Here is a 25384-nt window from a genome sequence, read left to right as displayed (position 1 = left end):
TTACCCCACACATAATGAAATTACGCTACAAACAGGTATTTTAAATCCTAAATAAACTACAAGAAGCCTACTTAGAAAGTATGTGACGTTATCCTCAAAGCTAGACCTATGTCAATGTTCTAAGATGTATACTGAAAAGTGAATGCTCCACAATTTAATGAGTAAGTCGATCTGACCAAGGGTCCATGTTTCAATCTCTTCTAAGAGCTGATAAAGGGTTTTGTTTGGCAGTGTGGGAAAATATCTGGCTATTCACTTGACTTTATACAGACTATAGTCATGTAATTCTGACCACAGAGTCTGTGGTCTAAAGAATATTCTTTTCCCCTTCACTTACACTATGTCTAGATCATTCAAAGAATTCCCAAAATGTTCAGGGGGTTGCAAATTATCAATAGTGATCAATCAATTTTCATTTTTTTTAAAAAATGTATTTATTTATTCATGAGAGACAAAGAGAGAGAGGCAGAGACACAGGCAGAGGGAGAAGCAAGCTCCATGCAGGGAGCCTGATGTGAGACTCGATCCCGGGGCTCCAGGATCACACCCTGGGCCCAAGGCAGGTGCGAAATCACTGAGCCACCCAGGGATTCCCCTCAATTTTCATTTTAAACAGGAGTGGTATTAAGTAATCTGGAAAACACTCAGGTATCAGTAATTCCTATTTTTACTTAAATTTAATTCAATTTAAAAAGTACTGTTTTTGAATATCCATTATCTCCTCAGCACTGATTGCTGAGAAATATATGAAATCATCCTATTTTTTTTTTAAAGATTTTATTCATTTATTCATGAGAGACACAGAGAGAGAGACAGAGACACAGGCAGAGGGAGAAGCAGGCTCCATGCAGGGAGCCCGATGTGGGACTTGATCCCGGGTCTCCAGGATCATGCCCTGAGCCAAAGGCAGATGCTCAACAACTGAGCCACCCAGGGATCCCATCCTACCTGTTCTCAAGAGAGATGGTCTAAATAGGAATTTAAAACAGTGTCACAAAAAAAAAAAAAAAAGTGTCACATAAAACAAAAAATATAAAACATATGATGTAATACTATGATTTGAAGTACAACAATAAACGTCTGAATTAAAAGAAACGAATTTTCTGTTTCAAGATACCAACTTAGCAAGGTCCTGAACTCATCCTGCCAACACACCAAAATTTACAGCTACATATGGAACAAATTCCTCTAAGGAGAAAACAATAAAAAGAAATACACCTAAAAACTAGTTAAGCAATTCCCATTAGGCAAACAAACAAACCCTACACTGAAGTGGTAAAAGAAATGGAGACATAGCCTTGCCATAAACCCCTCCCTGGTGCAGGGACCCATAACAGAGAAGAAACTCAAAACCCAGGGCTTCTCCCTGAAGGGCAAAGAGTTTGAAGCCCAAACTGAGCACCTCAACTTTTAAGACCTGCACCTGAGAGATGAGCCCCCAAAACATCTAGCTTTAAAATCTCGGGGAGGGTGGTGGGCTGCCTGGGTGGTTCAGCTATAAACGTCTGGCTCTGATTTCAATTCAGGTCATGATCTCAGGGTTGTGAGATCAAGTTCCAAGTTGGGCTCTGGGATCAGCAGAGATTCTCTCCCTCTCCTTCCATTTCCCCCTCCCCTCCTCACCATGCACATGCTCTAATTAAAACGAAACAAAATGGGGATTCATGGAGTGCCTGGGAGACTCAGTTGGTTAAGTATCCAACTCTTGATCTTAGTTCAGGTCTTGATCTAAGGGTTGTAAGTTTAAGTACTGCATTAAAAAACAATAAAGCACTCAGGTATCAGTTATTCCTATTTTTACTTTAATTCAATTTAAAAAGATATATTTTTGAACATCCATTATCTCCTAAGCATTCATTGCTGAGAGATATATTTTTATTGGGGCACCTGGGTGGCTCAGATCATGATCTCAGGATCTAGCTCTGCACTCAGTAGGGGGGCCTGCTTGTGGATTCTCTCTCCCTCCTTCAATGGTTAAGGGGATAAATTCTGTTACGTGTGTGCTTTTAAACCACAATTAAAACAATGTATTTTGATCTGTGAGGCTACAAGTCCAACTAGAATCAGTTTATTCTATATAACAGCTTAAAATAAGTTTAGATACATAATGTTGGTAATGAGAAGATAAGTTACAAAACACCTGTAGTACCTAGGATTTGGTACAATGTTAATCAAGGAGTTCTAAAGAAGTCTGTAATAAAATTCATTTAGCTGTAAAACTAGTTTAGGTGACTTTGCTAATATCCATTATATTAAGAAAAATAGGTTCCATGTACAACTGTTAATCTCACTTAAAAAAAAAAAAGATTTTTATTTTTTCATGAGAGACACAGAGAGAGGCAGAGACACAGGCAGAGGGAGAAGGAGGCTCCCTGCAGGAAGCCCAATGCAGAACTCAATCCCAGGGCCCCAGGATCACAACCTGAGCCAACAGTAGACGCTGAACCACTGAGCTACCCAGGTGTCCCTAATCTCACTTTTTGATATGTCTTTAAAAAAAATCATTAAATCATGGGATACCTGGGTGGCTCAGCGGTTGCACATTTGCCTTCACTCAGGTCATGATCCTGGGGTACTGGGATTGAGTCCTGTATTGGGTTCCTTGCATGTAGCCTGGTTCTCCCTCTGCCTGTCTGTCTCTATCTCTGTGTCTCTCATGAATGAATGAATGAATGAATGAATAAATAAATAAATAAATAAATCCTTTTAAAAAAACATTAAATCTTTGTGTAGAAAAGAAAAGTAATCACAGAGGTAACTGATTTGTCCAAGGTTACACTTGGAGAGGGGAGATGTTCCTTTGAGATTTGGTGAAGGGCAAGAAAGCAAACAGAAGGATAATGAAGATATTAAAAAAAAAAAAATCACATAATTAGAAGACATACCAATTTCCCTGCAGCTGCAAAATGTAGTGCTGATAAAGAAAATTCCACTGTATCAAAAGAAGGCTTTTTTTTTTTTTTTAAAGTGAGCTCCATCCAATGTGGGCCTTGAACTCACTCAAGACCCTGAGATCAAGACCTGAGCGGAGATCAAGAGTCAGACACTTGAATAATTGAGCCACTCAGGCACCCCAGGAGAGGGCATTCTTAAAAGTGAAACACAACTCAAAATCCTCACATCACAATGGTTATTGTCAGATCAGAGAAAACAGGTATTTCAAAATGAAAAGAAAAGTCACTGCAGTTTTATACAAAGCTGTTATAACAAAAAATATTGTAGCTGATAAAACTTCCCAAATAACAATCACAAAAAGAAAACAGAGGCAGCCCAGGTGGCTCCGCGGTTTGGTGCTGCCTTCGGCCCAGGGCATGATACTGGAGTCCCAGGATCAAGTCCCACATTGGGGTCCCTGCATGGAGCCTGCTTCTCCCTCTACCTGTGTCTCTGCCTCTCTCTCCCTGTGTCTCTCATAAATAAATAAATAAAATCTTAAAAAAAAAAAAATCAAGAAAGAAATGGAAGAAAAAATAACATTGCCTACAAGGTACCCAAAGAATACATTTGGCTGAAAATTTAAGAGGTACTGAAGAAAAAACAAAACAAAAACAACAACAAAAAAAGAGGTACTGAAGAAAAGACATAAAAGAAAGAAAGAAGAAACAAGTGAAATGATAAATATGGATGACTAGCAAAGAATATTTAATGTGTATATAAATGGGGGTCCCAGAAGTATAAGAGCTTAAAAAACAAAAAACTCTAAAAAAATTTTTCAGAGCCTCTTAACAAAAAAGACCAAGTCATTTACAAAATAAAGAAAATCAGTTATTATTAGACTTTCTCATAAAAATTTATGGGAAAAAATAGGAGTTTAAGATTTTGTGATATACCCTCCCTGTCCTTTGAGTACCAAGACTAATTTACAATGTGCAGAAACACTATACTCACTAGTGTTTGCAGAAGAATCTACTGAATATAAGCTTTATTATTTTTTTAAAGATTTGATTTATTTATGACAGACATAGAGAGAGATGCAGAGGCAGAGGAAGAGGCAGGCTCCATGCCAGGAGCCCAACACGGGACTCGATCCTGGGGCTCCAGGATCACGCCCCGGGCCAAAGGCAGGTGCCAAACTGCTGAGCCACCCAGGGATCCCCTGAATATAAGCTTTAATCAACCAAGATATGAATAGAGAAATCTTGGGTTTAAAAAGAAAAAATCCAGGGGGAATCCATGGGTGGCGCAGCGGTTTGGCGCCTGCCTTCAGCCCAGGGCGTGATCCTGGAGTCCCAGGATCAAGTCCCATGTCGGGCTCCCTGCATGGAACCTGCTTCTCCCTCTGCCTGTGTCTCTGCCTCTCTCTCTGAGTAAAAAAATAAAATCTTTTAAAAAAATTAAAAAGAGAAAATCCAATGCTGGTTAGCAACAAATATATTTAATTGCAGTTCTAAGAAAAAAGTAAAGTATATTTGACCCTTGAACAATGAAGGGTAGAGGGTAAGGGGCGCTGACTCTTCCCTAAACCCTCCCCTCATTCAAATATCTGTTTAGAAAAATTTTTTAAGTGGGCTCTATACCCAACATGGGGTCGAAATCATGACCCAAAATCAAGAGTCACATGCTCTATTGACTAAGACAACCAAGCACCCCTCTGTGTTTAACTTTTGACCTCCCAAAACCTTAACCACTAAAAGCCTACTGTTGACTGAAAGCCTTAGAGATAACATAAACATCCCATTAACACACATTTGGTATAAGTATTATACATTGTATTCTTACAATAAAGAAAATGTTAAAATCCTAAGGAAAATACATTTATAGTACTGTACTATATTTATGGCAAAAAAAATTTCACATATAGGTGGACATGCACAGCTCAAACCAGTGTTGTTCAAGAGTGAACATCTATTAAATTAATGAGCTGATTGTAAAACTCATATGGAAATACAAAGGACCAAGAATAGTCAAAACAATTTTGAAAAAACAAAGTAAATCTGGAGGACTTACGTTATCTGACTTCAAGATGTACTGTGAAGCTATAGTAATCAAAAGTGTGATACTAGCATCAAGGTAGAGAAATATACCAACACAACAAAACTGAGTCAGAAATAGTCCCATACACATATTACTGATTTGAAACAAAAGTACAAATGCAATTTAGTAGAGAAAGCATAGTAGTGTTAACAAATGGTGCTGAAACAACTGGAAACTCTCATGCAGAGAAAAGAATCTACATCCATATCTTAATTTATACTCAAAAATTAATTCATAATGGATCATAGAAATGGAAAACATAAAACTGTAAAACTTAAGAGAAAAATCTCTGTGAGCTTAGATTGTCTACACAAAAATAGTGGGGGGAAAAATCTTAAAAATTAGATTTCGGCAAAATGAAGATTTCTTTCCTAGAAAGATGATGTTAAGAGACTGAAAAACCACACCACACATTGGGAGAAAATATTTGCAAATTACCTAATTGGTAAAGGTTGTGTATCTAGCTAGCATATTTGAAGAACTTGCAAATACTGACAAAAACAATCTAATTTTAAAATACCAAAAAACAGACAAAAGGGGAAGCCTGGGTGGCTCAGTTGGTTAAGTGACTTCAGGTCACGATCTCAGGGTTCTGAGATTGAGCCCCCTTAGGCTCTGTGCTCAATGGGGAGTGTGCTTCTCTTTGCTCATGCTCTTATATAAATAGTAAGAGATAAAAAAATAACAAAAGATCTCAGTACTTTGTCAAAGAAGATAGTATATGCATAGTAAATAAGCACATAAAATGGTAATCAATATCACCAGTCATTAGGGAAATAATAGCAAAATTCCTGACACTGGGGTGCCTAGCTGGCTCAGTCCATGGAGCTTGCAACTCTTGATATCCAAGTTGTGAGGTGACCCTCACGTTGGGTATAGAGATTACTTAAAAAACAAAAACAAAAAACCCCACAAAACTTAAAAACAATAAAATCTTGAGATGGCAGTAACATCTGTTAGAATGTCTAAAATTAAAAAAAAAATAGAATGTCTAAAATTAATGAGAATAACCATTCCAAATATTAACAAAGATGTGGAAAAACTGGAAATGTCACACATTGCTAGTCAAAATGTAAAATGGTACAACTTTGAAGAAGGGCTTGGCATCCCCCTACCCCCTTAAGGTTTAACTGGATTTATTTAATGGGTAGCATCCTATTTAACAAAGAGAAGGGTACTCCTAGGCAGCTTTTTTAAAAAGTGGGACACATCCAACATGGTGTTTGAACTCATGACCCTGAGATCAAGAGTTACACACTCTAACTGGTCAGCCAGGTACCCCCCAAGGCAGCTTCTTACTAGAGTTAAAATACAACTACTCCATGAGTAGATTTCCAAGAGAAATGAAAGCCTATGTCCATACAAAGTCTATTCCACTAATACAGTAGCTCTATTAGTAACAGTCCCCAAATGAAAACAATCCAAATGTCCTCAAACAAGTGAATAAACAAATCATAGTATATTAATGCAATGGGATACTATAGTAGTAAAAAGAAATGAACTACTATGTACAATTATTACTGTTTCAAGCTACTGAGTTTTGGGTGATGTGTTACACAGTAGCCAGAACAGGCCATGACACTGCCTTTACATTTCTGTTGCTTGGTCAGCACTAGTGGCCTCAGTTTCTCAGGTTCTGCCATCTTCTACAATTCTCAATAGCTGACACTTCTGCTGTGAGGTCTTCAGTAATCAGCAAATCCCGCTTCCAATATCTTTAACCCTTTATCTTCTTGCTTTAAAATCTAGCTTTCCCCAAAGATGCCTCTTTCTCTGCAGACATCTCAATGAAATATTTTCTCAATATCCCTCAAATCATTGTACCACAGATGGGAAAGCAACCTTCCTTGCTCCACACATCCACTTTCAGAATTTTCTCTCTCCTTCTTTCTTGAACACAGTTTTCAAAATCCTATTACCAGACTCCACTGTCTACTAATCTTCTTCATGCAATCATCTACAGCCATCTGAGCCATCCTTCCTCATTCTCTGAGATTTATATCCCAGTACGCTCTCCAATGTTATTCCTATCATTCCTGATTATTTAAAAACCCATGGAGATGATCCCTGCAATACCCTATCACTGCAGGTCTTTAAACTCCTCCCTACCAATGATCTTGCACATCACTCAATCGCAGCTACTAACTTCTACAGTCCTTACTTACTGTAATCAATAACTACAACCCTTCCAAAAACTCAGTTTAAAGAATTCTACTCTCCTGGGCAGAAAACACGAACAGGTATTTCTTGGAAGACACAGAGAGCCAAAACACACATGAAAAATTGCTCAACATCACTCACCAATAGGCAAATGCAAATCAAAACCCCAACGATGTATCACCTCACATTCATAATGGCTAAATGAAAACCACAAGAAGCAAGGTTTGGTGAAGATGTGGAGAAAAAGAAATCCCCATGCATTGCTGGTGGGAATGCAAACTGGACCAGCCACCATGGAAAACAGTATGGAGATTTCTCAAAAAAATTAAAAATAGAGCTCTTTCCCTCTCCCCAACCACATGCCTCTGACAAAAAGAACTATCCTATGATCCAATAATCGCACTAGGTATTTACCCAAAGAATACAAAAAGACTAACTTGAAAGGATATATGCACCCCTACGTTTATTTTAAAAATCATTTTACTGGGGTGCCTGGGTGGCTCAGTCAGTTAAGCATCTGCCTCGGCTCAGGTCGTGATGTCAGGGTCCTGGGATGGAGCCCCACATTGTAGGGCTCCCTGCTCAGTGGGGAGTCTGCTTGTCCCTCTGCCCATTCCTCTGCTTGTGTGTGCATGTGCTCTTAAAGTCTACAAAAAAAAAAATCATTTTACTTCATCATAGGTGTACTCTTTAATCCCCATTACCACCCACCTCCCCTCTCATAACCATCAGTTTGTTCTCTATGGTAAGAGCCTTTCTGGGAGGGGAACTCTCTTACGCTGTTGGCAGGAATGCAAGTATAGCCACTCTGGAAAACAGTGTAGAGGTTCCTTGAGAATACCCTACAACCCAGCAACTGCACTACTGGGTATTTATCCCAAAGATGCAGATGTAGTGAAATGATGGGAAACCTGCACCCCAATGTTCACAGCAGCAATGTCCACAACAGTCAAATTGTGGAAGGAGCCACGATATCCTTCGACAGATGAATGGATAAAGAAGACATGGTCTATATATACAATGCATTATTACTCAGCCATTAGAAACGACGAATACCTTTCATTTATATCCACGTGGATGGAACTAGAGGATATTATGCTGAATGAAATAAGTCAATTGGAGAAAGACAATTATCAAATGATTTTAGTCTTATGTGGAATATAAGAAATAATGAAAGGGACCATAAGGGAAGGGGGGGGACTGAGTGGTGAAAAATTAGAGAGGAAGACAAACTATCAGAGATTTCTGACTCTGGGAAATGAAGGGTTGCAGAAGGGGAGGGGAGTTAGGGGATGGGTTAACTGGGTAACAGGTGTTAAGGAGGGCACATAATGTGATAAGCACTGGGTGTTATACTATATGTTGGCAAATTGAATTTAAATTAAGAAATGGGACGCCTGGGTGGCTCAGTGGTTGAGTGTCTGTCTTCTGCTCAGGGCATGATCCCAGGGTCACGGGATCGAGTCCCACATTGGGCTCCCGGCAGGGAGCCTGCTTCTCCCTCTGCCTGTGTCTCTGCCTCTCTCTCTGGGTCTATCATGAATAAATAAATAAAATCTTTAAAAAAGAAAAAAATTGGGCAGCCCAGGTGGCTCAGTGGTTGAGTGCCTGCCTTCGGCCCAGGGCATGACCCTGGGGTCCTGGGATCGAGTCCCACGTCAGGCTCCCTGTATGGAGCCTGCTTCTCCCTCTGCCTCTCTCTCTCTCTGTGTCTCTCTCATGAATAAACAAATAAAATCTTAGAGAAAAAAATTAACTAGGGATACCTGGGTGGCTCAGTGGTTGAGCGCCTGCCTTCGGCCCAGGGCGTGACCCCAGGGTCCTGGGATGGAGTCCCACGTTGGGTTCCCTGCATGGAGCCTGCTTCTCCCTCTGCCTGCGTCTGTGCCTCTCTTTCTCTGTGTTTTTCATGAATAAATAAATAAAATCTTTTTTAAAAATTAGCTAAAAACTAAAAAAAGAATGGGTAGAAGACATGAACAGTCATTTCTCCAAAGACAGATGAGGGATATGCAAATCAAAACCATAATGTGTGCTGTGTGTGGCTAGCTCAGTGGGTAGAGTATGTGACTCTGGATCTTGGAGTCAAGAGTTTGACCCCCACATTGGGCACAGAGTTTACTTAAAAAACAAAACCATACATACAATGAGGTATCACCTCACCTGTCATTATCAGCTAAAATAAGAAACAGATGTGGGTTAGCATGTGCAGAAAATGGAACACCTTTGTACTGCTGGTGGGAATGCAAATTGGTGCAGCCACTGTGGAAAACAGAATGCAGTTTCCTCAAAAAATTAAACAGAACTACCTTATGATCTGGGAATCACACTACTGGGTATTTACCCACCAAAATACAAAAACTCTTAAGTCACAGGAATACACACACTCCTATGTTTATAGGTGCACGTATTAAAATAGTATTTACGCTAGCCACACGGGAAGCGGCCCAAGTGTCCACTGATGGATGAACGGATAAAGAAAATGTGGCACGTATACACAGTGGAATATTATTTAGCCATAAAAAAGAATGAAGTATCAGGAATGGGGGCACCAAGCTGCTCAGTCAGTAGGAAATGCAATTCTTGATCTTAGGGTAAGGAGTTCAAGCCCCATGTTGGGCATGGAGCCTACTGAAAAGAAAACAAAGAACAGAGGAAAAAAAGGGACAAACCAACAAATAGACTCTTAACTATTGGGAACACACGACAGTTACCAGAGGGGAGAGGAGTTGGGGGATGGTGAAATAGGGGAGGAGGATAACAGTAAGCTTACTGTGATGAGCCCTGAGTAAGGCAGAGACGTGCTGAACCCCTATGTTGTACAGCTGAAACTAATACAACACTCCATGTTAAGGACACTGGAATCAAAATAAAAAACTTAAGGGATCCCTGGGTGGTGCAGTGGTCTGGCACCTGCCTTTGGCCCAGGATCGAATCCCACATCCGGCTCCCGGTGCATGGAGCCTGCTTCTCCCTCTCCCTCTGTCTCTGCCTCTCTCTCTCTCTGTGACTATCATAAATAAAAAATAAAAAATAAAAAATAAAAAAAAATCCTCCTCTTTAACCATCACCTTATAGCCTCTGCAACTTACGCCTTCTAGCAGCCGCATGATGTCAATCATTTCACTTCACTGGACAAAACACTGATCCTCCAGCTTTTTAAACTCTTACTCTATCCTAAGGTCCTCACTCCGTCTCTTAGCTTAAATTCCAGGGTCGATTCTTCTTTTTTCTATTTATTTTATTTTAATTTATTTTATTTTAAAGATTTTATTTATTCACGAGAGACAGAGAGACACAGGCCGAGGGAGAAGCAGGCTCCGCGCAGGGAGCCCGACGCGGGACTCGATCCCGGGACCCTGGGAAACTTCCCGTCCTTACCGGATCTTTCCCACGGGCCCACGAAACGCTGAAACAGGCTTCTATCCTCTTACGAACAAGAAACGCAATTAGGAACCGCGTTTATTTCGCTCCCCCTCCGTCTATTGGCCAATTCCTCTACCTTCAGGCTACAACTCGAAGTATTTACAGACGTTGCCCCGACTTTGTCCTCTCCCAATCCGAATCCAATCAGATTTTACCCAAGGTCGATCTTCACCCTTAGAAACCCTTCTCCACCTGCCGTCTTCCCTGGCACACCTCAGTAAAAAGCAATTTCATCTTTTCAGCGCTTCAAGACAACCCCGGAGTTATCCCTGGCTCTCCTCTCCATCATTTCAACCGCCTGCCTCACCGCGGCCGGCCCACGCACACTACACGCTCCCCGGTCAGGGAGAATGGACACAAGGAGGTGGGGAGTCGGCTCGTGGCTACCAGGGAGCCCAAGGGGCACGAGGGGGCAGCTCGGGGCTAATGCTCCCAAACGTGTACAGGTGCAGCAACCGAGAAGGCCGCCGCGGCTGCCCCACCGCCGGGCCCGCGCGGGGGTGGACGGGGACCACCGGGAGCCCGCTCGGGGCTCCCGGCCGAAGGCGGAGCCGTCGGAGGCCTCACCTGGCCAGTGCCGCGCCGGAACAGCACAGAGTCCTCGGGCTCCGGCAGCCCGCCGCCTCCGCCCATCGCCATGGCGCGGACACCGCCGGGTGCGCGGCGTGGGCTGTGTCTCCCTCGCAGTGACAACTTCCGGTGCTCGGGCCTCTGGGAGCGGAAGCGGAGGACGGTGGCCTGGGGGGGGCCACGCGGCGTCCGCGTCCTCGTCCGCGTCCGCCCAGGTAGGAGCGCTCCCGCCGCTCCGCTCGGGCGCGTTGCTGTCCCGCCCCCTTTCAATTGCTTGATTTCACCGTTTCCTATGTTGGTAGAGTGATGCGAACAGGGTGTTTCTGTTTTAAACAAATTTCCAAGGAAAATAGTGTCCAGGGCCCCCCCCCCCGGGGGGCTCAGCGGGTGAGCACCTGCCTTCCACCCAGGTCGTGACCCCAGGTCCTGGGATCCAGTTGAGCGTTGGGCTCCCTGCAGGGAGCCTGCTCCTCCCTCTGCTGGGTTTCTGCCTCTCTCTCTCTCTGCATCTCCCATGAATGAATGAATGAATAAATAAATATTTTTGTAAAGGAAAACAGTGTCCATTGCGGATAATTTAGGAAATGTGGGTAATACAGAAGTTGGTTCACAGGTAACCTATAGCTACCATTTTTTTAAAAAAGCGCTTTATAGAGTTTTATGTTAATTTTTGCAACCTCATAAAGGAAGGATTACTATTCCTATTTTAATGATAAAGGAAATTTACTGTGGTGCAGGTGTAGACTACTACTCAGCAATTAGGGAAAAAAGGAATGAGGGGCCGCGGGAGCTGGCTCCGTGGGTAGAGCCTGCAAGGCTGGATCTCGGGCCTCTGAGTTAGAGCCCCACCTTAGGTGGTAGACATTACTTTAATTTTTTTTATTTTTATATTTTTTTAAGTAATGAACTATTGATGTCCAAAAAGAGAGAGAGGAGGGAACAGGCACAGAGCATCTACACAGCAGCCCGGATATGAAATAGAGCTCATGTCTTTATCCACTTCTCAACCCTAACATTTACGCTAATATCCATTCTCCCAAGTCTTCTCTAGTAAATATTTAAAATTTAAAAAGGGATCAGGAATCCCTGGGTGGCTCAGCGGTTTGGCATCTGCCTTTGGCCCAGGGTGTGATCCTGGAGTCCCAGGATCGAGTCCTGCATGGGGCTCCCTGTGTGGAGCTTGCTTGTGTCTCTGTCTCTCTCTCTGTCTTTCATGAATAAATAAAATCTTTTTTTTTAAAGGGATCAAAATAAACAAATGGAACTGCAACGAGCTTTGCGCAATGAAGGAAACCAACAAAAGGAAAAGAAAACCTACTGAAAGGGCCCAGATGTTCTCATGTGATTTATCTGATGAGGGGTTAACATCCAGAATCTATAAAGAACTCCTACAACTCAATGTTAAAAAAAATCACACACAAAAAAACCCAGAAATCCCATTAAAAATATGGTGAGGCAGTGCATGGACATTTTTCCAAAGAACACTTACAGATGTCAACAGGTACATGAAAAGATGATCAATATCACCAACCATCAGGAAAATGCAATTCAAACAAAAATTGAGCTATTCTATTAAAATAGAATAGCTATTTTCATTTATTTATTTAATTTTTATTCATTTATGATAGTCAGACACAAAGAGAGAGAGGCAGAGACACAGGCAGAGGGAGAAGCAAGCTCCATGCACCGGGAGCCCGACGTGGGGTTCGATCCTGGGTCTCCAGGATCGCACTCTGGGCCAAAGGCAGGTGCTAAACCGCTGCGCCACCCAGGGATCCCAGAATAGCTATTTTCAAAACACAAGAAATAACAAGTGAGATGGGGCACCTGGGTACTCAGGCGGTTAAGCGTCTGTCCTCGGCTCTGGTCGTGATTCCAGGGTCCTGGGATCCAGTCCTGCATCGGGCTCCCCGCTCAGCAGGGAGTCGCCATCTCCTTCTCCCTCTGCCCCTCCCCCTGCTCATGCTTTCTCTTAAATATATATATATATATATATATATATATATATATATATATATATATATATATATATAAAAGATTTTATTTATTTAAAGAGAGAGAGACAGAGACACAGAGGGAGAAACATGCTCCATGCAGGGAGCCCGACATGGGACTTGATCCCGGGTCTCCAGGATCACACCCTGGACTGAAGGCAGGCGCTAAACCTCTGAGCCACCCAGGCTGCCCAAATATGTGTATGTATGTATGTGTATGTGTAAATATATATATATATATATTTTTTTTTAATGAGAGTAAGGATGTAAGAAAAGGGAATCTGGTGATAATATAAATTGATGCAAACACTAGATGAGTGGATAAACGTGTTTATACATGTATGCCTGATGGAATATAATTCAGTCATAAAAACAATGAAATCTTTCCATTTACAACAACATGGACAGACCCAGACAGTACTACCATGCTAAGTGAAATAAGTTAGAGAAAGAAATACCATATGATTTCACTTATATATGAAAGCTAAAAAACGAATGAAACAGATTCACAGAGAACTGACAATTGTCAGGGGATGGAGGGGAGGGGAGTATGGGGATAGATAATGGGATAGAGAAGAAAAATGGGATCAAATGTCCCATGTTTAAGGAGGTGCATATTTCCCCCCTATCTTTACACGGATCAAGCAGGATTTTAGATCTTAGTAGGAATTTATCATTTACTTTTCCAGATTCTTTAGGTATTTAAGACTGCCATGTAGATTCCATGTACTAGTTATTTTTTTTTTTAAGTAATTTTCTTTAAAAAAATCTACCCAGGGCAGCCCGGGTGGCTCAGCTGTTTAGCACTGCCTTCAGGTCCGGGTGTGATCCTGGAGACCTGGGATCGAGTCCCACATCGGGTTCTCTGTCTGTGTCTCTGCCTCTCTCTCTGTGTCTCTCGTGAATAAATAAATAAAATCTTTTAAAAAAATAGAAAATCTACCCAAGGAAATTTGACAGCTTCCCTTTGGCTTCTATGGAGATCAGAAATACATGTGTTTTACAACCCAGCAATTGCACTAGGTATACACCCCAAAGATACAAGTGTAGTGATCCAAAGCGGCAGTGCACCCCAATGTTTATAGAAGTGCCCAAAATAGCTTTACAATTCAACAAAGAATCTGCCATTCTAAATTTATTAAAATATTATTCCTCCTTGAAAACTTTATGCTAAGAGAAAAACCCAGACCTCAAAGGCCAGTTATTCTATTTACATAAATATCCAAAATAAGTAATTGATACAGATAAAAAGTGATTAGTTGTGAGGGGATGGAAGGAGGGAAAAACAGGGACTGCTAATGGGTACAAGGCTTCTTTTGGGGTGATGAGATGTTCTAGAATTAGTGGTGGTGGCTAAATAACAGGAAGAAGCCTGAGAAAAAAAGGCTATGTGAAGATGGAGATAGGAGTAATGCTGACACAAGCAAAATAATGCCTGAAGCTTCTGGAAGAGGCAAGCAAAGATTTTCCCATACAATATTCAGAGGGCATGTGGTCCTGGTGACAACTTGCTTTTGGACTTCTGGCCTATAGAACTGTGACAGAATAAATTTTTGTTGTTATAAATCACCAAGATTGTGGTAATTATGACAACCCAAGGAAATTCTCCACATCCCTTAGTTATGTTTGTTTACAAATGCTTACTTAGGTGAGCATTAAGAAAAACTATATAACAATTTTATACACTCTATGACCCAGAAATTCCACTCTTAAGTATGTATTAGAAATATTTATGACCACTGAAAGATCTATCTATAGCATAATTATTCTTAAAGGCTCCAAACTAAGAGCAACCAAACATCCACGAAAAGTAGAGTGGGTAACTAACTTATGGTATATTTAACAGAATACTACACAGCAAAGAAAAAGATGGAGCTACAGACACACAAAAGACAAAGCATTCTCACAGACATGATGTTAAACAAATGAAGCCAGACTCACCATAGTGCATACTGTAGGATTCCACTAATGTGAAAATAAAAAATATGCAAAGCTAATCTATAGTGATAGTCACAAGGGAGCCTGCTAGGGTGATAGAAATGCCTATGGATCTTTTTTCTAAAATAAAGATTTTATTTATTTATTCATGAGAGACACACAGAGAGAGAGGCAGAGACACAGGCAGAGGGAGAAGCAGGCTCCATGCAGGGAGCCCAATGTGGGACTCGATCCCAGGACTTCAGGATCACGCCCTCAGCCAAAGGCAGATGCTCAACTGCTGAGCCACTCAGGCATCCCATGTCTATGGATCTTGATCTGGGTAGAGTCTAGTACAAGTCAATAAAAATGTACACTTAATTATGCTCTTTATTATCATTTCACGGGGAAAAATATCCAGGAACACAATTACTGGACTATATAGTATGTTTAGTTTTCTGAGTAACTAATTCATGGCTAAAATTATTACAGCTTATTTTCCCCAATTTTTTATGAGTTGGCACTGAATTTTTGGGTTTTGAAAGCTGGTAGAAGTATGAATGGCATGAGCTTCATTTTACACTTCAGAACATTACTTATCACCTTCATGATTTGCCTTTTCATGTATCTTCATTTTTTAAATTTAATTTTAGCCTTGCAATGAGAGTAGTGGACTCTTTTAGGCTGCCCAGCATCCATTCACCCCACTTTCTGGCAAGAGAACCCCAGATTTGTTAGAAGAACCACCTATTCCTCACTGGATACACTCTTGGTTATATCATCTCAGATGCCTGCCCTCCCCTTTTTGAAGAGTAGGCATTTAACCCAAACAAGTTCATTTGGAGAAACTCTGAATGACATAAAGACTGAAAATAGTTGTCAAAATTTCACCCTGATAGCAACATTGTGAAAAAAAAAATTCTCATAGTGCCTGGAGCCGCTCTAACTCTTGATCTTTCCAAAGCCTTGAGTCTTCAACTTTTCCTTAGACTCTGGAGTCTCTCATCCACTCAACTGTTACAACTAACGTGGTTATTTATAATTAATGATTATTTGCAACTAGAAATTTCAATATATCATCAAATCACAGGGTTTTTTTAAAAAAATATTTTTATTTATTTATTCATGAGAGATACAGAGAGAGAGGCAGAGACACAGGCAGAGGGAAAAGCAGGCTCCACTCGGGGAGCCCGATCCAGGACTCGATCCCAGGACCCCTGAATCTCAACCCAAGGCAAAGGCAGATGCTCAACCACTGAGCCCCAAGGTCTCCCAAAATCACGGATTTGATGTGCTTGTATTTTTTCATACATTAAAGTACATAATCTACATTAAATGTCCATTCATAAGCCACCTTAATAGTCATCTTGAGCAGTACAAGGCCAAATGAGCTTTTTGACTAGTAACTACCCCCATTCCGATCCAAGGCCTTCACAAAAGCCTTAGTCATGAAATGTATGTTTATAAAAACAAGTATTCAATAGGAGTTTGTCTCAATTATACTCAGGTTGGTAGCCAATTTCTTATAAACTAAAAAACTCTGTAGGGGCGCCTGGATGGCTCCAGTGGTTACTTTGGCTTGGGTCATGATCCTGCAGTCCTGGGTTCAAGTCCCACATCAGGCTCCCTGCTCAGCAGGGAGTCTGTCTCTTCCTCTCCCTCTGTCCCTCTCCCCTGCTCATGTTTGAGGGCTTGCTATCTCTCTCAAATTGAAAAAAATTTTTTTTTGTGTAAAAAAACTCCATTCAGTAATACTCAAGGAAATGTTCCCGCATGGATACAATGGCAAGCAGAGTCATGTCCAATTGATAAAGTAGCATGGATGGTATCTGGCATGGAAAATATTTCTGTATATTATAATCAAAATCAAATTTTGAAAACCTCGATTTTCCTGGGCAAATCGTTTAAAAGCAGGCTATTTGTGAACTTTTCATGCTCATTTTGTGGTATGTAAAAGTTTTTTTTTTTTTTTAAGTTTTTTGTTTTTAAGAAGCAAAGTTGTAAGGAAAAGCCTATATGAAGTTTTAAACCTTGCCGTGATTTATGGGAAAGTGCATTTCAGCAACTTAGAGTCATTCTTCTTTTCCCACTGACATTTTCATGACTTGGCCATCTGTAAAGATAATATATTCCAATATGTGTTTACTAAACAGCAAGTACTTTAGTAGGTAAAGTCGCAGGAAGCGACTTTATTTTTTATTCAAAGATTCTACTTATTTATTTATTCATCCATTCATGAGACACAGAAAGAGAGAGAAAGAGGCAGAGACCTGGGCAGAGGGAGAAGCAGGCTCCATGCAAGGATCCCGATGGGGGACTCGATCCTGGAGTTCTGGGATCAAGTTTCGCATCGGGTTCCCCACAGGGAGCCTACTTCTCCCTCTGCCCAGGTCTCTGCCTCTCTCTCTGTGTCTCTCATGAATAAATAAATAAAATCTTAAAAAAAAATTTCCTTACTCCATTTTGTTCTAATGAAAAACTATGGTTGACAAGTTCATAAAATTAATTTTTTCAATTTAGTTTTTTTTTTTAAAGATTTTATTTATTCATAGAGACACACACAGAGAGAGAGGCAGAGACACAGACAGAGGGAGAAGCAGGCTCCATGCAGAGAGCCGACGTGGGACTCGATCCAGGGTCTCCAGGAACACGCCCTGGGCTGCAGGCGGCGCTAAACTGCTGAGCCACCCAGGGTTCCCGTACTTCCATATTTTTAACCCTCAATATTTTTTTCCAGAGTCTTGGAACAGCCTAAGAAAATGGCACTCTTGGGGATCCCTGGGTGGCGCAGCGGTTTGGCGCCTGCCTTTGGCCCAGGGCACGGTCCTGGAGGCCCGGGATCGAGTCCCACGTCGGGCTCCCGGTGCATGGAGCCTGCTTCTCCCTCTGCCTGTGTCTCTGCCTCTCTCTCTCTCTCTCTGTGACTATCATAAATAAAAAAAAAAAAAAAAAAAAAAAAATGGCACTCTTAAAACCAAAGAGTGAATCCTTTGTACATTGCACTAATAAACTATGTACTTGGGCAGCCTCGGTGGCTCAGCAGTTGAGCTTCTGTCTTTGGCTCAGGTCATGATCCTGGGGTCTAGGATGGAGTCCTGCATTGGACTCCCTACAGGAAGCCTACTCCTCCCTCTGGCTGTGTTTCTGCCTCTCTCTGTGTCTCTCATAAATCAATCAATCAATCCTTAAAAAAAAAAAGGCACTTATTCTAGACAATTTTAAAGCTGTAAGCAAAACTCTCACTGAGAGGTTTCTCAGTAAGTTACTCTTCATTTACTTTGTATTCACTTAGTTGCTATTCCAGGTACTATCTTGTAAATTCTTCAAGCAAACTAGTTAATTACAAAGCAACTTGAGATAAATGTATTTTAAACTCTATTATACAATCAAGTTGACTTTAAGATTTAACAAAGTTTATGACAAAGATTCTAGATTTATAAGAGATTATATTACTTCTCTATTAAATTATATAAATGCTCACTGATTAAAAAAAAACAACATTCACCAATATGTCACATGCACAGTTAGTGTTTTATTATTTGAAGAATGGTTATGAAACATTACACTAAGGCTGAAAGGTAAAGTCTAAAATAGTTTTGTAAGGATATAACATATGATTGTTCGCTTCACAAAATTTTGACCTTAGAGCCTATGATACACCTAGTTGGCAGTAGCACCCAGGTTTTTCCATAGTCATCATTTTTCTCGTGTCTGCATAGACTTCTTCTCATTAGCTGCCTTCTGCTTTTGTTGCATTATCTCAGAGTCCCTAAAATGGGGGAAAAGGGCTGTTAGGTTGTTATAGAGAAATTGGTTATATGTTGTCACTTGTTTTCTATACATAACCCATTAAGCATATTAAAAAACAAATTAAAAGATATAAAAGATTCATGTCTTTCTGTTTTCATGGCGACAGAATGGGAAAGCAAGGAATAGAAGGGCTCTGAAGCCACATCTTATTTTGAAAACCATCTCTATTGCTACCACAGTCTTGGGCAAATAAGGACATTTCAAAATCAGAACAGTACTTATTTGGGTTGTTTTGTAAAGTAGCTATCAACACATAGATCTGACATTAGGTAGCTATCTACAGAAATAATGGCAATTACTCCTGGTTGTCAACAAAGTTAATGTTCTCTATTTTTCCCTGAAAGGAGCATTTAAGTCTCATAGACGAAGCATTTAAGTCTCATAGATGAAGCATTTAAGTCTCACAGATATCCAAAATGGTACCCAAAGTTAGGATATCGCTGCAAGAAACTGAATTGCCTCATAGCAAACCTAAAAGCCTGATAGTAAATGATTTAAAAATGGGTTACACTAAAAAACAAAGGATATTAGGGCATTTCCTTAACCTTTTGTCTCTGGCTGAACCTCCATATATCATATTAACTGTGAACTACAACCAGACTACCTGGGCTAGATGGTCCAGGAAATCCTTATTTTAAAAAATACATGAAATGACTTTGTAACCAATCCCCACTATGTGCCACTTTGCTGGCTCTGGATTAAGTCCTATAGCAACTCTGTTATTATTCTCCTGATTCGGATTTAAAAAAAAAAACAAACTAAAAGCTTAGAGCTAAATAATTTGCCTCAAATCACATAAAATTCAAGTCTGTCCAATTTCTTTCTTCTTTCTTTTTCTTTTTCAAGATTTTACCTATTTATTCATGAGAGACACAAAGAGAGAGGCAGAGAAACAGGCAGAGGGAGAAGCAGGCTCCATGCAGGAAGCGCGCCATGGGACTCCATCCTGGGTCTCCAGGATCACACCCTGGGCTGAAGGTGGCGCTAAACCTCCGAGCCACTGGGGCTGCCCTTGTCCAATTTCAAAGTTCAAGCTCTTCCCTATTATCACACAGATTTAGTTTAAGATTTTAATTCAGGGTGAGTAGCTCTGTCCATGACAGTAGACATTTCTGTAAAGCCAATAGCAAAGAGAATGAAGGAAAAACAAGACTACAAAGAAATGAAGTATCATGGAAAATAGTGATAGCTATTTTTCTGTTTGAAATGGAGCTCTGTTGTGCTTGCTGTACTCTTAGCAATGTTATTGAAGTTCAGAGCCTCAGCTTCCTATTCTATACATTGAGGCTAATGCTGCTTTTCAGGATAACAAGAGAGACAATACATGGTAGAGTAGCCAGCACAGAGCTTTCTAACCTGTGGATATCCTTTTAACAGGGACTATTACTGAGCCAAGCTGGACTAGGGTTCTCCATTAAAAATTTCATGTTCATTGATTTGTACCACGCTCATTTTTACTCCAGTGTGGGTAAACAGAAATTGAAGGCAAACCTCATCACTTTAACACAGAAAGAGAGGTGATCATTAACCCAATGTGGGGCTTGAAGTCAGGCCTCAAGAGTTGCATGCTCCACTAATTGAGCTAGCCACGCACCTCTAAACGATGATTCTTAACTATAGGTGCCCATTAGCATCACCTGAGAAGCTTTTTCTAAAGGCAGGTTTAACTTAGGCACAATAAGATATACCTAGAGCACCTGTTATGCCCAGCCCCAGACCAATTAAACCAGAACTGGATTTAAGGCACAGGCTTGAGTAGCCCTCAGGGTTTCCCAGGTGGTTCTAATTTAACGCAGGCTCGCGGACAACCGAGAAGCCCCACCGAAGCATGTCTGGTCAATTCTTCAAGTGACCTCCAAGTTGTACATAGACAAAATTTGATCTTAGAATAAAATTAAACTCGTTTACAAATATGCATTGAAAAAATTCAAGCTATACTCCCAAAGTATTTCTGTAGCAGTTTTGTATTTCTCACAAGTAATCATATATCAAGGCTGTGCACCTGCATTTTTCTCCAACACAATGGATCTTTGGAAGACAAGATAGCTACATATACTTGTGTTTTCTTCAGAACCTTTATCCCTATGATTGAGTCAACCAGTCATCTTCACTAGTTTGGGTAGGGAGTCCACTTTGAAAACACTGTATCCCTAGCACTGAACAAGTGCCCTCCATAGGCAAGGCATTCAACTATTTTGCTAAATGAAGTTCTTAGGGTTGTAGTGATGAATCAGCATGGAATTCTTCTCAAGACTATAGTTTGAGGGACTCCAGGGTGGCTTAGTGGTCCCAGAATTGAGTCCTACATCGGACTCTGCATAGTGAGTCTGCTTCTCCCTCTGTGTCTCTCACGAATGAAAAAATAAAATAAAATCTTAAAAAAAAAAAAAAAAAAAGACTAGGGCAGCCCCGGTTGTGCAGCGGTTTAGTGACGCCTGCAGCCCAGGGCGTGATCCTGAAGACCCTGGATCGAGTCCCACATCAGGCTCTCTGTATAATGCCTGCTTCTCCCTCTGCCTGTGTCTCTGCCTGTCTATATGAATAAATAAATAAAATCTTAAAAAAAAAAGACTATAGCTTGAGAGCTCGCAATTTTTCACCCATGGTTCGGGATGGCTACATAATTCTGGCATGCACCGCACAGACGTTCCACTGTCTACCCCTCTATGCAGGCTAAGACTAGTTCTACCAAGGACGGGGGGAAAAGAAAAAACATTTCTTTCCATTCTCCAAAATGACAGCTTCAGTGACTTGAAAATCCCATTAGTGTCACTCACTTACCTCTGCTTTCTCTGAGAGGTGGTCAAGCTATCTTCTTTTCTTTTTCCCTTGCTAATTTCCTGGGATTTCTTCATGTTTTTCTGGCGGGCGAGTTCTCGCTGGTTTCCTCCTACAAAAGTCAAACAGTCCTGCTCTAATTTTCTTTTTCTTTCTTTTTTTTTTTTTTTAAAGATTTATTTATTTATTCATTCAGAGAGAGCGAGAGAGAGGCAGAGACACAGGCAGAGGGAGAAGCAGGCCCCATGCAGGAAGCCCGATGCGGGACTCGATCCGGGTTCTACCAGGATCACACCCCAGGCGGCACTAAACCGCTGCGCCACCAGGGCTGCCCTCCTGCTCTAATTTTCCCATCTCAAAACTCCACACGAATCCCGTTTAGGCCGCTCCCGTTCAGGCCGCTCGTACTTTACGAGATCCCTGGGTGGCCCAGCGGTTCAGCGCCTGCCTTTGGCCCCGGGATCGAGTCCCGCATCGGGCTCCCTGCATGGAGCCTGCTTCTCCCTCTGTCTCTCTCTCTCTCATAAGAAAATAAGATTTTTTTTAAAAACAAAAAAACACTCGTTTAAAAACGCATCTGAAGTTGTAGCTGTCGAGCAGATGCGCCCGTGGGGTGGACGCCTAAGGCGAGTTATCCCACCGGGCGGCGTGCTCTCGAGCTGTAAGCACAACGGGCATTCCGCTCCTCGGTCCACACGGCTCGCTGCTTCAAACTAAGCTCTAGTTTTTTTTTTTTTTTTTTTTTTTTTTTAAGATTTTATTTATTCATGAGACAGCGAGAGAGGCAGAGACCCAGGGAGAGGGAGAAGCAGGCTCCGTGCAGGCAGCCCGACGCGGGACTCGATCCCGGGACCCCGGGGTCACGCCCTGGGCCGAGGGCAGACGCTCCACCGCGGAGCCCCCCGGGCGTCCGCAGCTCTACCTTTTTGAAACGCGTGGACGGGAAGGAGGACGGACTGAAAGGCACAAACAAAAGAACCAGTGAGCGGGCTCCGTCGGGGCTTCCCGTCCTTAAGGCCCCTCCGGGGGCCGTGGTCCTCTAGCCCCCCCTCCTGGGAGCGGCTCTCTACCGCGGACGCTCGCACCCCGGCAGCGGCGGCCCACGTCGGAGGCGCGGCCGAGGCTAAGCGTCCCGGTCCCCGGCGGACGGAGGACAGGGTCCCCCTCCCCGGCCCCCGCCAGCCCCGACCCCCGCCAGCCCCGACCCCCGCGCCCCGCCAGCTCCGCAGCGAGGCTTCCTCCGCGGACGCTCCCCGCCCGCCCGCCCGTACACTCACGGGCCATGCCGATGGCGGCCCCGCGGGGGAGAGAGCTCCGCGCAAAAGCAACCGCCTCCAGGCGCGCTCAGCGGCCGTCCACACCCGCCTCCCGGGAACGCGGAGCCCGCGCCGACCCTCCGCCGGGCCCCGCCCCCCGCGCCGTCCGTGGCCCCGCCCTCGCGCCGCCCTCCGCCGGGCTCCGCCCCCCGCGCCGCCCGTGGCCCCGCCCCCGCGCCGACCCTCCGCCGGGCCCGCCCCCCGCGCCGTCCGTGGCCCCGCCCCCGTGCCGACCCTCCGCCGGGCCCGCCCCCGCGCCGTCCGTGGCCCCGCCCCCGTGCCGACCCTCCGCCGGGCCCCGCCCCCCGCGCCGTCCGTGGCCCCGCCCTCGCGCCGTCCCTCCGCCGGGCTCCGCCCCCCGCGCCGCCCGTGGCCCCGCCCCGAGCCTCCGCCGGGCCCCGCCCCCCGCGCCGTCCGTGGCCCCGCCCCCGCGCCGACCCTCCGCCGGGCCGCGCCCCCGCCGTCCGTGGCCCCGCCTCCCGCGAGCAGGGCGAGCGACTGCGCGTGCGCCGCGGGGAAGCGGGGGTAGCCCCAGCCGCGGAGCTAGGGCTGGGACCTGCAGGCTCACGGCGAGACTGGTCCGCGCCGGGGGCGATCCCTGGAAGGCGGGCCGGGCGTCCGCGGACGTCACCCGCTGCGGGCCGAGCGCTGGTGCCTGGCCAGCCCTCATTTGTTTGCTAACGACAGAAACCACACTAAGTGCAGCTGTATCTAAGGGTTCGACGGAGGACGTTAACTTTCTCTCGAGTATGCCTTGCTGAAGCGGGAAGAGCGGGAAGGGGGCAGGACAGATTGAGGGGGACTCTGCAGCAGGCAGCTGTGGCTCTTGACACGTTTTCTTACGCTATAACTACACCAAGCCTGTAAGGTAGACTTCATTGTTCTCATTTTACGGAGGAGATGGAGACCCTGAGACTAAGAGCGAGCGACCTAACAGGTAGGGACTCGTACAAGGGAGATTCAGATTTACGACGGACTCGAATCTGCTCATTTTCCCATTTGATCCCAGGGCCTTTGTCACGGTCGACACGACTTTGGGAGTTTTAGGTTACTGTCTCTGTGCTCGGGTTGTGTGATAGGAAGGGAATGTGGGATTGGAAGAGAAGTGGCAGCGTTCTTGCTTCTGTACGTGATCTTAATGTCCAGTCTAATTGTTTTTTTTTTTTTATGGCTGAAAATACACTTTGCAAGTTGTTAAGGATACAGCTGATGTACACAAGAAAAGTTGGGATTGTCTGCCAGAGAGAACTGAAGACTCTTGAAGTTACTGTGATGCCATTATGAACTTACTCCACAAAGTTGGGAGTGTAAGAAATATCTTAGGACTTTATTTTAAAGGATTTTGTTTATTTGAGACAGAGGGTGGGGTGGGTAGAGAGTGAATGTGCAGAGGGAGAAAGGATAGGTGGACTCTAAGCTGAGTGCAGAGCCTCCATTCCGGGCTGGACCTAATGACCCAGAGGTCGTGACTGGAACCAAAATCAAGAGTCTGTCGCTTAACTAACTGAGCCACCCAGGTGTGCCTGACTTTATAGTTCAATAATAAAATGAAATCCGACTTTGTTCCCATCCTGATACTAATGAGAAGTTAAATCTTTGTCATTGTCCACTGCCTTAGCTATAGAATTGTGGGAATGCCCTAGAGTGTCAGGTGGAATCGGAATGTTTGGGGAAAGACAATGCATCATCAGAATATACCGTACAAAGCCCTGTGGTCCTGCCGGTGGCTCCAGGATTCCTGAGACATCTTCAGTAGGGGGTTCCTTTGTCTAGTTGTTGAACTTCTTTAAAAGCATCTGAAGTCCTGTTCACTCCCTCAGGGTACCCGAGGGAGCCCACAGAATCCAGAGACCTCTATTTTCTTTCCAGTCTTAGAGGAATCTCTTGTCTCTTTTATGCTTTCATCCTTGTTATTTAAACTTTGAAAAGCCCTTGTCTCTTTTTCTCCTGTCTTGATGACATAGCAAGGATTAATTAACAAAGGATTAGATTCCTTTGACATTTTGTTATTAACAGGATATTCTTGTAAAATCTTGTCCTTCAAAAAAAAAAAAAAAAAAAAAAACCTTGTCTTTCCAAGAAAGGAGTCAGACCTGTCTGTTGCAATGAGTCAGGGGATTTATATAGCTGGTTCAAGAACTGGCCCATACTGTGTAAAACTGACGTCATCTATGGCCATTTTTCCTCTCCTTATAGAAACCTTCCCTAACCATCCTACTAAAGCAAGCCAGCCTTCCCTTAATCTCTGTGATACTATCCTTTACATTTCTTTCATAGCATTTAATAAATTCTTAAGTTATCTTCTTCTTTTATTGTACTCTTTTTCCCTCCCCAACCCAGAACGCCTTGGTTATGGCTTCGGACATCTGCCATGTCCCGAAGCAGATTAGGGAATACTTATGTTAATTTACTACATAACTATATACTTTTAGCTATAAT

General features: G+C 43.1%; 2 protein-coding genes across 4 annotated transcripts in view; both read right to left on the bottom strand.

Annotated features, from left to right (window-relative positions):
• LOC129513826 (survival motor neuron protein) overlaps positions 1 to 11260 on the bottom strand; it is a 38571-nt gene extending 27311 nt beyond the window's left edge. For all 3 annotated transcript variants that reach the window (XM_055332182.1, XM_055332184.1, XM_055332185.1), the window contains exon 1: positions 11128 to 11260. In XM_055332182.1, coding sequence (XP_055188157.1) covers positions 11128 to 11199 — 72 coding nt within the window. In that variant the 5' untranslated portion in view covers positions 11200 to 11260. The remainder of the gene's footprint in view (positions 1 to 11127) is intronic.
• Positions 11261 to 18553: 7293 nt separating this feature from the next.
• LOC129513993 (small EDRK-rich factor 1) lies at positions 18554 to 23038 on the bottom strand. Its single transcript, XM_055332493.1, has 3 exons — positions 22907 to 23038; positions 21633 to 21741; positions 18554 to 18810 (listed from the first exon to the last, which is right to left on the bottom strand). Exons 1-3 carry the CDS (start codon positions 22911 to 22913, stop codon positions 18738 to 18740), a joined length of 189 nt encoding a protein of 62 aa, XP_055188468.1. The 5' UTR covers positions 22914 to 23038; the 3' UTR covers positions 18554 to 18737.
• Positions 23039 to 25384: the final 2346 nt, after the last annotated feature.

This window comes from Nyctereutes procyonoides, unplaced genomic scaffold (assembly GCF_905146905.1).
Source record: "Nyctereutes procyonoides isolate TBG_1078 unplaced genomic scaffold, NYPRO_anot_genome, whole genome shotgun sequence".
NCBI classification, from domain to species: Eukaryota; Metazoa; Chordata; class Mammalia; order Carnivora; family Canidae; genus Nyctereutes; species Nyctereutes procyonoides.
This window is presented reverse-complemented; position numbering and strand designations above follow the sequence as displayed.